Source organism: Amphibalanus amphitrite, unplaced genomic scaffold (genome assembly GCF_019059575.1).
Source record: "Amphibalanus amphitrite isolate SeventyFive unplaced genomic scaffold, NRLGWU_Aamphi_draft 000064F_arrow, whole genome shotgun sequence".
Taxonomy (NCBI): domain Eukaryota; kingdom Metazoa; phylum Arthropoda; class Thecostraca; order Balanomorpha; family Balanidae; genus Amphibalanus; species Amphibalanus amphitrite.
In genome coordinates, this window is record NW_024881560.1 from 221162 (window position 1) to 232500 (window position 11339).

The 11339-nt window shown below is 54.3% G+C and overlaps 1 protein-coding gene across 1 annotated transcript in view; it reads right to left on the minus strand.

Moving 5' to 3' along the window:
* Positions 1-1340: 1340 nt before the first annotated feature.
* The window catches only part of LOC122378726 (limbic system-associated membrane protein-like), an 88479-nt gene continuing 78480 nt past the window's right edge, over positions 1341-11339 (minus strand). Inside the window, exons 5-6 of the mRNA XM_043360167.1 lie at positions 9021-9320; positions 1341-3114 (exon numbers count right to left, since the gene is read on the minus strand). Coding sequence (XP_043216102.1) covers positions 3008-3114; positions 9021-9320 — 407 coding nt within the window. The 3' untranslated portion in view covers positions 1341-3007. The remainder of the gene's footprint in view (positions 3115-9020; positions 9321-11339) is intronic.

The window sequence follows — 11339 nt, forward strand, 5'->3', positions numbered from 1 at the left end:
CGCTGGCCCGACGGACGGGGACCGGTGCCGCATGACGTCACTTAATGATGTCCGAACTTTCACCCCTCCTATCCCGTCCTCACACCTACCCCCGGCCCTGTCGGTCGCGTACAAAGGAGCGTAAATGGTCGGCAAATGGTCCCGGCTCCGACACGAAATGTAAATGGACCATTGCCGCACCCGGCAGTGCGGCGCTGTCGAACGATCCCCATCACTCTATCCCACAGCTGTCCCTATCTGCTAATGGTGGCAGGGCCTGACCCCTACGGGACGGTAGGTCTAGACTGGGGTAGACGCCCGGTAGATATGGGGGAAGGGGGAGAGAATGCGTGTGTGGTGGGCATGGCTGGAGGGCTGGGAGTGGCAGGCAGCCTTCTGCTGATGACTCACTTGATTTGGGCGGCGTCGAAGATTGGTCTTGTTCTTGATGAGTGTTGCACCAGAGAGTCAGAGGAAGAGAGCACTGGTCCAGCTGGCAGAGACTCCCCGGGTGTTCTGTCTCTCTCCTCTTCTGCGGTCCGATTTTATTCCTTTCGTTATCCGGTTCCGGCGGGGGTCGATTTCTGTGACCGGGACAGTCAATCGGTCCTTTCCTGGCATGACCTCCGGCGGAAGCCCTGACCGGGGCTTCGAGAGGAAGCGTGTCCGGCGTGGCCGAAGCTTCGGATTTCTCCCCTCCTCCGCTGTTTCCGCTGGAGTCGGCCCCCGTTGCCGGTGTCGGATGTGACGTTTTCTCACTCGATTTCCGCCGGGTGTCGGTTCTGGGCTGCGCCGGATGCGACGTTTCCTTTACACCAGCCTGCCCCGGATGCCCTTCCTGCCCTGGCTCTAGCGATGGTGGGGGCGGCTGGCCCATACAGCTGCTGCGAACGGATGTCATGGCGCCGGAGTGTCTCGGACTGGCTCGGCGCCGGATGGTTTGTGTGTACTCCACCCGTCGGCGAACGTTTGATCTCGGGGCGTCAGCCGCCTTAATGGCAGCAGCTGCTCGGGCGTGTGACCCGGTCTCCTCCTTGGCTCCGGCGTCCCGGCAGACAGGGTACTATGTGAGGCAGTTTATATGTATGAAAAAGGTGAGATTTTGATGAAAAAAAAAATGTCACAGCATTCAGCTGTTACAGTACCCAAAATTTGGCGGCGCTGCGCATCGCCGTTTTTTCGCTATTTAAGAAAAACCACAGGGGGGGCAAAATGGCCCCCATCAGGGCGCGGGTTAATAAAAAAACACACATTGATACGACTCAGTAAATTTACCAGGGTTTTCATGATCTTGACAATTCAACATGAATCTTATCTCCCATTCATTCTAAAACAATACGATGAAACTGAAAACAATTAGCTGTGATTTAATACATCTATTAACCAGGCATTGTAGCTATTTGAACGACTAGAGTTGATTTTGTTTCCACTGATCAGGTACAAACATCAGACATATCTTCATTCAACACCACACAACCATCTCTTACACAACACGCACAACCAACACTGGGAATGGTTCGAGCGAAGCGAAGCCCCCACTCGCCGCTCGCTTTCGGCAGCGTCCGAACAACCGGCTACCGACACTCACATCCGAAAACGGCACACAATATCCAAACACAGCGCGTCGACGCGAGTCGTCGACGGCGACGGCTCGCGCTCGACGTGACGGTCGGACCGTGTCCTCTCACTAATGGGGACGACCGGTGCACCGGGCCAACACACATACACACAGTCGACGGCCCCGGGAGGCCACACGGCTCCGACGGCAACATGACACTGCGCGGCACGTGACCGGGCGGGAAGGGGGGGGGGGGGCTGACGGCGACGGGATAGGCGATCGTACAGGTCATAACAATGCTTTAGATGAATCGAGTGATTAGGGAAGCTATATAACACAAATGAGATATTGCCGTGCTATCGCAAACACGTTAAGTAACACGTTAATAAATATGGATAATTTTTTCCCAAAATGTTAGCATGAACAAAAAATAGAGATATCAGTATGAAATAACCCTTATAACGCACTAAATATGCATTCATCCATGAAATCAAGACCGCGCAAGCCGAACCACACACATCGTTTACACACACAACGTCGTTTAACGTCACCGCATACATAATGCGTGCGGCCGCAACCGATTCATTCCAGCCCATAATCCAGCACTTCTGCCATAGTTCACTGCGAGATCGGCCGTCCAGAGAACGCAATCCTTTCCACCCTGACCGCTGACGGGTCATCTGGGCGACATGTGAGCGGCGTCTCTCACCAGACAGACTCCCGAGTACCGCTATCTCCGGTGGCAGCCGTCGGCCGCGCTCCCACAGCACTGGGGTTGAGTCTGTCCGTTCGCCATTTGTTCCCGAGGGTGCTGCCGAGCGCGCTTCACTGGTGAGTGGTGGCGCGGTTAGCTAGTGAGTGGAGTGACGGCTCGCATGACGGGCCGCCCGGCGCTGCCGACATCCCGCGGCTCGCTTCTGACACGACCCAGCCGGTCAGATTCGGGGAGACCGACCTCGACCGGTCCTGTCGGCTCTGTGATGTCGGAGTCGGAGCAGCCCGGCGCGGTCCCGCGTCCTGTGTCGCCCGGCCCTGGCGAGTCTCGGCGTGGGAGCACTCGTCCTGACCGCCGCCGCGAGTCATCACAGCCGTCATCGCGGGCGCGTGATTCGCCGAGTGCCGCGCCGGTCCGACGGCGGCGTATCACCGGCGGGCACGCACCACTGCACCCCATCACTCCCGGCGGCCGGGTCCATCCCGCGCCGGCCGCCGGCGCACTCGGCGCGGGCCAGGGACACCAGAACACCACCCGTCTCCCTTCTCTCTCCGCTCCTCTCCCCCTCTCACTGACGTCGGTCAGCCAGCCGGCGTCCAGAGCAGACCCCGTCAGCGGCACGTCAGCGGCACGTCAGCGTCCATCAGCCGTCAGCGGCACGGGCGCGGAGCTGGGCCAGCCGCCGCTGTCCGTGTCGGCTGGACCGGAGAGCTCGCTCACAGGTCGGGTCACCGGGTGACCGCTCAGAGGTCAGGTCACCGGGTGACCCGGCAGAACACGGTGACTAGCAGAGCTGAGAGCAGACTGCCGCCGAGCAGCCGCGGCGGACTGGAGGCCGTCTGCATCGCCGCCGGCGCGTCGTCTGTGGATGACACGGGTCAGAGGTCACCATGGGATTGGTATGAGGCACAGGTCACGGAGAGTGGGCACGGGTCAGAGGTCACCGTGGGATTGGTACAAGTCACTGGAATACATGTCACAGGTCACTGATGCATACACTCAGGCAGTGTTAAAAAAAAATGTCATACGCAAAGTGCTTTGACGCAGATTTTATGTTGTTCCTTTTCCTTTTTTACAAGGCAAGTGCATGCTAATATTTATCAAGTATATACAGGCCAAATGTGGCTCCGAAAACTTGCCCTGTTCATGTCTTCAGACAGTGTGCGACCATATATGGTGCTTAACAATGTCACCAGCTCGTTTCGACTGCACCTCATGAATGCTAACGGCGCTGCAACGAGCTGCACTAGACTTGGAGCCAGGAAATTGGACGGCGATGGAATTGCACGGTTATTCTCAGTGCATACTGGAAACTGGGTAATATTTGCGTTCGATCCAGAGAAACGTTTCATTGGGATAGGTAAGGAGGACTGGTAGTTCATGAACGATAATAAAAGAAAATGGAAATTAAGATGGAATATACAGGATTAACCCTAGAACGCCTAGGGGGGGGGTTGTATCAACCCCCCCCTGAGGTTTTTCGGAAATAGTGGAAAAACGGCGGCGCGCAGCGCCGCCAAATTTTGGGTACCTTATGGGGCAAACCTTGCGCATCTTTTGATCAAAAAAATTTGACCGGGTCATGTCAGGTCACGGAGTTATGACGTCACAAAGGGAACAGCCTCCGGCCGGATTTTCACAAACTGAGTGCCAACGCCCGAGGTTTCCTGCCGGTGGTACGGACATCGGTTGATGGATCGTGATGAAACTTCCCATGCATATTGGGGCAAGTATTGGCTATCATATGGTATAAGAAACTTGACCGGGTCAGGTCAGGTCACGGAGCTATGACGTCACAAGAGGAACAGCGTCCGGTACTATTTTTGAAAAGCGCCCGAACCACTATTTTGCTAATTCTTGTCACCTCAATGGGAATATGCAGCAATATTAGCTCCTATAGGGAGCAAATGGACATCCCAAATCCAAAAATACAATCAGATTTCAAAAATTTAAATTTTGATTTTTCGAATTTCTGCCGCCGACTGTGACCTTGCCGACTTCCGGCGCTCCCAACGCGCCATTTTTAGAGCTAGGGAAACGAAATACATACCAAACGATAGAGAATTGATCAAGGAACACGATAGTGAAGGTTTCAAGTCGATATCTCCCACCGTTTTGCCGCAATCGCCGCGAAAAATTTGGAAAAGTCTATTTTTCCGAAAATTTGACCTTTGACCGGTCAAAAGTAGGTCAAATGTTGACCTAGGACCAAAAAATATACCACCAATCGCGAGATCTCGGCGAGAGCAATCCGTTGGTTTTTTCCGCTAAGCTCTACGACCTTCCGTTTCGAAACGCCAGGGGGGGGGTCGTAACAACCCCCCCCCTGGTCGTTCGTGTTATGAGAAATGGCCTGGTCGTGCGAGGGTTAACCCTCGCCGGCCGAGGGGGGGGGGGGGGCGGGTGCCGCCCCCCCCATAGGGTTTTTTCGCGATAGCTCCGAACACGCTGGCGATAGAGAGCTGAAACTTGGCATACCTGACCTTTGATCCAAGCCGCATCTTTTGACACCAACCGCATTTTTGGGTCAGGTCAGGTCACTGACCTATGACGTCATAAGTGAACCTCTGCACGGTCTTCAGATGTCGCAACTTCGCAACGCCCTCACTGCCAGAGGAGATGTCACAGGGAAATGAAACTTGCAGGATCTAGTATCCATTATGAGTCCCACAACTTGTATATCTCGGATTTTTCCTAAAGGTCATATGAGGTCAGGTCATTTTCGTGACCTCACCATTATAAGTCAATGGGGAAAAATTCAAACTGCTATTCTGGCGCCGGGAACGATCTCCAACTATCTCAAGCACACAGAATCGTGATTTGATGCACTCCTTGCAAGGTTAGATGCGTCACTTTTGCAATGTTGACCTTGCGTGACGTCATTTATGACGTCATCAAGGTCAAATTAGTTTTTCGTCAATAACTCTTGATCAAATTGAGCTAGCGAGTCGGGGAAGGCACCAATGGACTCAGGAAGACCTGCCGAATCGAATGATATGCGACATGACCTCTTTCGACCAACTTCGTGACCTGGGGGTGCTGACCTGACCTTGACCTGAGGTCAACACCCTAAGTTGACCTGACCCGGACAAAAAGTATATCATTCGACGCGCCTGAGCGAGGTGAACACGATGCTGCCAAAATCGGCGCTCTGCGGCCGTTTTTTGCGAAGTTATTCACCAAAAACTGAACCGTACCTTGGGGCACTTGACCTGACCTCAGAGGTCACCGGTTGACCTAGTACCTTAAAATCGGGTACCAATCTCTGCGTCTCGTAACGGCGCACACGCTCGTTTTTTTCCGCGACGCGCTAGCTCCACCAGGGGCGAAACGGCGAGGGGGGGGTCGTACCCGCCCCCCCCCCCTCGGCCGGCGCGTATGTAGAAAACCAATAGGTCCGGCAAGGGTTAATGCAAGCCAAATGTAATCATAATTCATAAAGCTAGAGCACATGCAGGTAGCTTGAATGCCTTTAGCAAAGACCGGGCCGGTGTTTGCTATCCACCACGAAGTATAAACAGCCTGAGCGTATAACTCGTCAGGCTGCAGTTGAGAAATCGTGTTTGACGCTGGGCACCAAGAAACCGATAAATAATCACACGATTAAAGTCTACGGTGCTAGGCAGTACGTGGGCAAGAGTGTGCGTGGGCTACCTAACCACTAGTATGATGTCATCGCTCATGCATATTACAGAAGGCGGAGACTACCTACTTACATGCTGGCTGAAACAATTCATGCTTGAGTTTGACCCCAATGTGATGACCCTAATGTTAACCCCTGTCCCGACTTCATCAGACCTGTGGTGAGCAGTCTGTGTGGGGAATTTCCGTCGACCTGCCTCAGTGGCTATACCTACACCACCGCGCCGGTACATCAGAGGGAGAGATGCTGGGCACGTGCCAAGGGGAGTCTTCTCGTTACTCGCAGACTTCAATGGATCCGTCCAAACGTCACCAGCTCACTGTTCCACAGACCGGTTCCCACTGTCCCACACTTCTACCGTCCCACAGATTCACAAAACCACAGTCCCACCGTCCAACAGAACCACAGTCCCACCGTGAACTGTGCTGTCCCACCATCCCACCGTCCCACCATCCCGCTGTCCCACCGCCTCCACTGTCCCAAACTCCCATCTGTCTCAGATGCACACCGTCCCACCGTGTGCTGTCCCACCATCCCACCATCCCACCGTCCACTGTCCCAAACTCCCACTATCTCAGACGTGCATATATACACCGTCTCACAGAACCACAGACACCCTGTCCCAAACCAGACTCCCACAGTCCCACCATCCCACAGAACCACAGTCCCATCCTCCAAAGGCCAATCATCCCACAGTGTTTCCCTTTTAATGCCCCAGCGACCCGACATGTCCCAGTAAGTTGATTCGGCTGCCTTATTGAATTGCATAAATACATGTACATTGGTAATTTGAAATTCTCGTTTTTTTTTTTAGAAACGCAAGTTATGAAAGGTAAGGTATCTTCGCCTTTTTAAAGGTTATTGTTTTAGCTCTCACAATCGCTTAAATAACAGTTACAAAGCATAATTACCCAGCTTCTCCTCAATGACCCGTAGGGCTTTCTCCCCGGCATGCTGCGTACATACATCCCACCTGTATTTTCATTTATACCTACTTCTTGCGGCCCCTGCTCAGGTCTATCAATTGAGTCTTTTCCCACGAGGACAAGCGTCCAGCTAGATGCAGAAGGCCCTTCTTAGAGGGATTCTGACAGCGTGCAGCGGGAGGAAACTCCAACTGATTAACGGAGTTACTTGAAGCATATGCCAACTTAGAGCGCGGAAGGCTTAGGCGCTCAAGTGGCGGTTCGCTAAAATGTCCGGGGTGTAGGATTTCGTCGTAATTTCTGGACGATGGTAAACTGCGGGTCATTTCGGTCTGCAGAGCTCAGTTCTGGGCGGCGGGCAGCTGGCGACAGATGTCCCCGTGGCCGGCAGCTCAATGATGAATGGCCTCGCCAGACGGCCGGCCGATAGCTAATGGGTCGCCGTGTGACGTCACGGCCCGCCCGGGGGCAGACGACCTGCCCGGTGTCGCCGGCACCATCAGCCCATAATCGCCGGATACGGCTGAGCGGGTTAGAGGAATTAATTTGCGATCAAACAAGCCAGTTGCTGCCTATGATAGTACCTAACTATATTATTAGCCGTTTTCACGACGGCCATCTGGTACACATTTGGTGCACATCTGGTACAGATTAGGTGCAGATTTGGTACAGATTAGGTGCAGATTTGGTCAAATCAGGTTCAGTGTGTCTCTTAACCCTAGAACGCCTAGGGGGGGGGGTTGTATCAACCCCCCCCCTGAGGTTTTTCGGAAATAGTGCAAAAACGGCGGCGCGCAGCGCCGCCAAATTTTGGGTACCTTATGGGGCAACCTTTGCGCATCTTTTGCCGAAAAAAAATTGATCGGGTCATGTCAGGTCACGGAGTTATGACGTCATAAGAGGTACAGCCTCCGGCCGGATTTTCACAAACTGAGTGCCAACGCCCGAGGTTTCCTGCCGGTGGTACGGACATCGGTTGATGGATCGTGATGAAACTTCCCATGCATGTTGGGGCAAGTATTGGCTATCATATGGTATAAGAAATTTGACCGGGTCAGGTCAGGTCACGGAGCTATGACGTCACAAGAGGAACAGCGTCCGGTACTATTTTTGAAAAGCGCCCGAACCACTATTTTGCTAATTCTTGTCACCTCAATGGGAATATGCAGCAATATTAGCTTCTACAGGGAGCAAATGGACCTCCCAAATCCAAAAATACAATCAGATTTCAAAAATTTAAATTTTGATTTTTCGAATTTCTGCCGCCGACTGTGACCTTGCCGACTTCCGGCGCTCCCAACGCGCCATTTTTAGAGCTAGGGAAACGAAATACATACCAAACGATAGAGAATTGATCAAGGAACACGATAGTGAAGGTTTCAAGTCGATATCTCCCACCGTTTTGCCGCAATCGCCGCCGAAAGTTGAAAAAAGTCTATTTTTCCGAAAATTTGACCTTTGACCGGTCAAAAGTAGGTCAAATGTTGACCTAGGACCAAAAAATATACCACCAATCGCGAGATCTCGTTGAGAGCAATCCGTTGGTCTTTTCCGCTAAGCTCTACGACCTTCCGTTTCGAAACGCCAGGGGGGGGGGTCGTAACAACCCCCCCCCTGGTCGTTCGTGTTATGAGAAATGGCCTGGTCGTGCGAGGGTTAACAGCTATGAGCTAGGGTTGCACTAATTGCTTATATGCCTACTTTGTCATATTATCAGAGAGCATCATCGATAAAAACACTGAAATAAATTCATAAAATGAAGATATTTGCTGTAAAAGAAATGAGGTGCAGATTTGGTCAAATCAGGTGCATTCGCCGGATAGCCCGTCGTGAAAACGGCTATCATTTTTCTTATACATATTTGCAACTTGTTATTTGCCATGATATCAACGATCGTCTATGACACTTATAGTGAGCATGCTGTTAATTTATGCGTGGTGAACGTACTGCACAATATATGATGTCGAGTCACCGTCTCTGATGTTGACGTACCGTGTACACTGCAGACGTATCGTCCATGTCGTGGACGTACCGTCTACGCTGTGGACGCAAGGTCTATGATGATGTAGACGTACCGTTTATGATGTGGACGTCCCGTCTATGATGTGGACGTACCGTCTATGTTATCGACGTACCGTCTATGTTATGGGCGTACCGTCTATGATGTGGGTGGACGTACCGTCTATGATGTGGACGTACCGTCTATGATGTGGACGCGCACGGTGGCCGGGTGGCCCTCGCTGGGCCGGCACGTGTAGTTGCCGGAGTCGGAGTGTCGGGCGCGCGTGATCACCAGGTAAGAGGTGCTGCCGCGGGACGTGCGGTCCGCCTGCAGGCTGATACCGGCGCGCGGCCCGGCCAGCTCCAGGAGAGCGCCGTCCTTGACCCAGCTGAGGTTGACGGGCGGGTCGGCCGGCGTGTGCAGCGCGCAGTTGAGGTTGATGTTGCTGTCCAGCTGGATGTAGAGGTCGGCCGGCCCCGTGATGGTCGCGTGAGGCACTGTAAATGGAGCGAGAGTCAGAGCACACGCCACCGATCGGACTCGGAACGGATGATCGCTCCGCGCCGGACCATCTGTCCGCGCTCGAAATGCCGCCATTTATCCTTCAACAATCAGCAAACAGTCATTCACTCACTCTCTCATTTCTGTAATTGCATTGTCAACAGTATTGGGGAGCAGAGCTTCTGGCACATAGCGTAACAATTTATTTATCGGATAAAAAATGGCCAGAAAAAGGGTCGGCTATTCGGGCCGGTCTGGGCTGAGTGATTGTGCCGGCCGGCCGGCGGCAGATTTACGGGCCCGCGTCTGCAGCCCACTATCGGGGTCGAGGGGCGCCTGGTGCCGATGGCACAGTGAGCGGGCCGCCCCGGAGACCGGTTTGCAGTTGACACTTGACAGAGACGGAGGCCTTTTTAACGGTCGAACGGGTCGAACTGCCGTAAATCTCACCGTCGCATGGCCAGAATGTCGCGCGCGCCGCCGGCCGCCGGCGACCAATGGCCCATTGTGCGGCATGAATGGCACCCCGAGGAGCATCTGCATCAGACGGGGGCGTGACCCGCCCGGCGCAAATCCAACCATTGTGAAATTCATGGACATCATAGTCGTTCAACCGCTGAACGGCTGGGTGGCTCCGTTTGCGTAAACGACTTCCTCTGCTCGGTGATGACGCCTCTGAGTGTTCGAACGGCCCCGTCGCGGTGACCCGGCGACCTCTGCCCGATGGCGATCATGATGCCGCGACCTTGGCCGGGTCTGATTGTGTTCTCGCCCTGCCCGGCCCCCGCGGGATCGGGGAGGCCCGGTTCAACTCGTTCGCTCCTTCAGCGCCGGCCGGGAGCCTCATGCACAATGCAGTGAGCAATTCATAGATACCGGAGCCGGGCGGCGGGCACAGCGGGCGGCAGTGGCGACAGGAGAGCTCCCATCCGACTGTCACTCCGCTTCATCGACCCAAATTCGACATTCATCCCACTGCATCGACACTGGCATGACACGACACAACGACCCTCGCACCGATTCTCAGCCCCACTGACCCTCATCAACTCTCACCCCCTCCCATCCGACGCTCACACGACTCTCACCCCCCGCCCTCACTCGACTTTCAGACACACCCGGCTGGTGCTGAGCTGAGGGACAGCGTCCTGCAGTAGAGGGACAGCGTCCTGCGGCGGAGTCGAGCGGTCAGCCGCGCACGGGTGGTGGAGAGGACAGATTCATCTCCCCGTGGCGGTGGTCCGACAGCCGCGGAGGTGTCGTCTCGCCGCGGCCGACGGCGCATCCATCACGGGCTGTGGCGTCATGGTGCGGTCCCGCTGCCCCGTTAGCCACCCTCCCAGACACAGTAGCGGTGTCCCACTGCCCCGTCAGCCGCCCTTCAGCACACAGTAGCGATGCAGCTTGGAGAGGGAAGCCGAAGGCCACCGTGCAACAGCTCCGGCAAAGGCAGACGTCATACAGCACGACTACTGGAATGGGAGCAGCTATCCAATAACTCAGAATTCAGTTCGGCAATGGAAGCCGCCACATCACAACTCCTGGAATGGAAGCCCCCATCTCACGACTCTGGGAAGGGGCCGCCATGCCGGAACTGCGACGAAACGCCAGATACGACCTATACCACTACATACTTTCAAATTGCCAGAACTTTAAGAGATTGTAAGCGAAAATCCCAGAAAGCGATAGAATCACGCAATGGGTCGTGCAGATTTTCATTATCGCACAAACCGTAAAAATAACTTTGCCGAATTTGCATGTAGTTAGCCAAGTTCAATTGGACACCACTTAAGTGCATGCAAATGCGCTGCCGGTCCCCGCTCGGCCGGCTAACAGTTCCGGAGTATAACGCCGCCGAGTTCATGGCCTGAAGGAAGTTGAGGCGCCGTTGATAACGCGAGCCGGCCTTTGGGGAGCGGTAACTCCGAGACACTGCCCGCTTCGGGGGACCTGTCTAGACCGACGGAGGTGGAAACGGAGGGTCTGACAGCATGGCTAGACAGTGTGGGGCCGCCGCC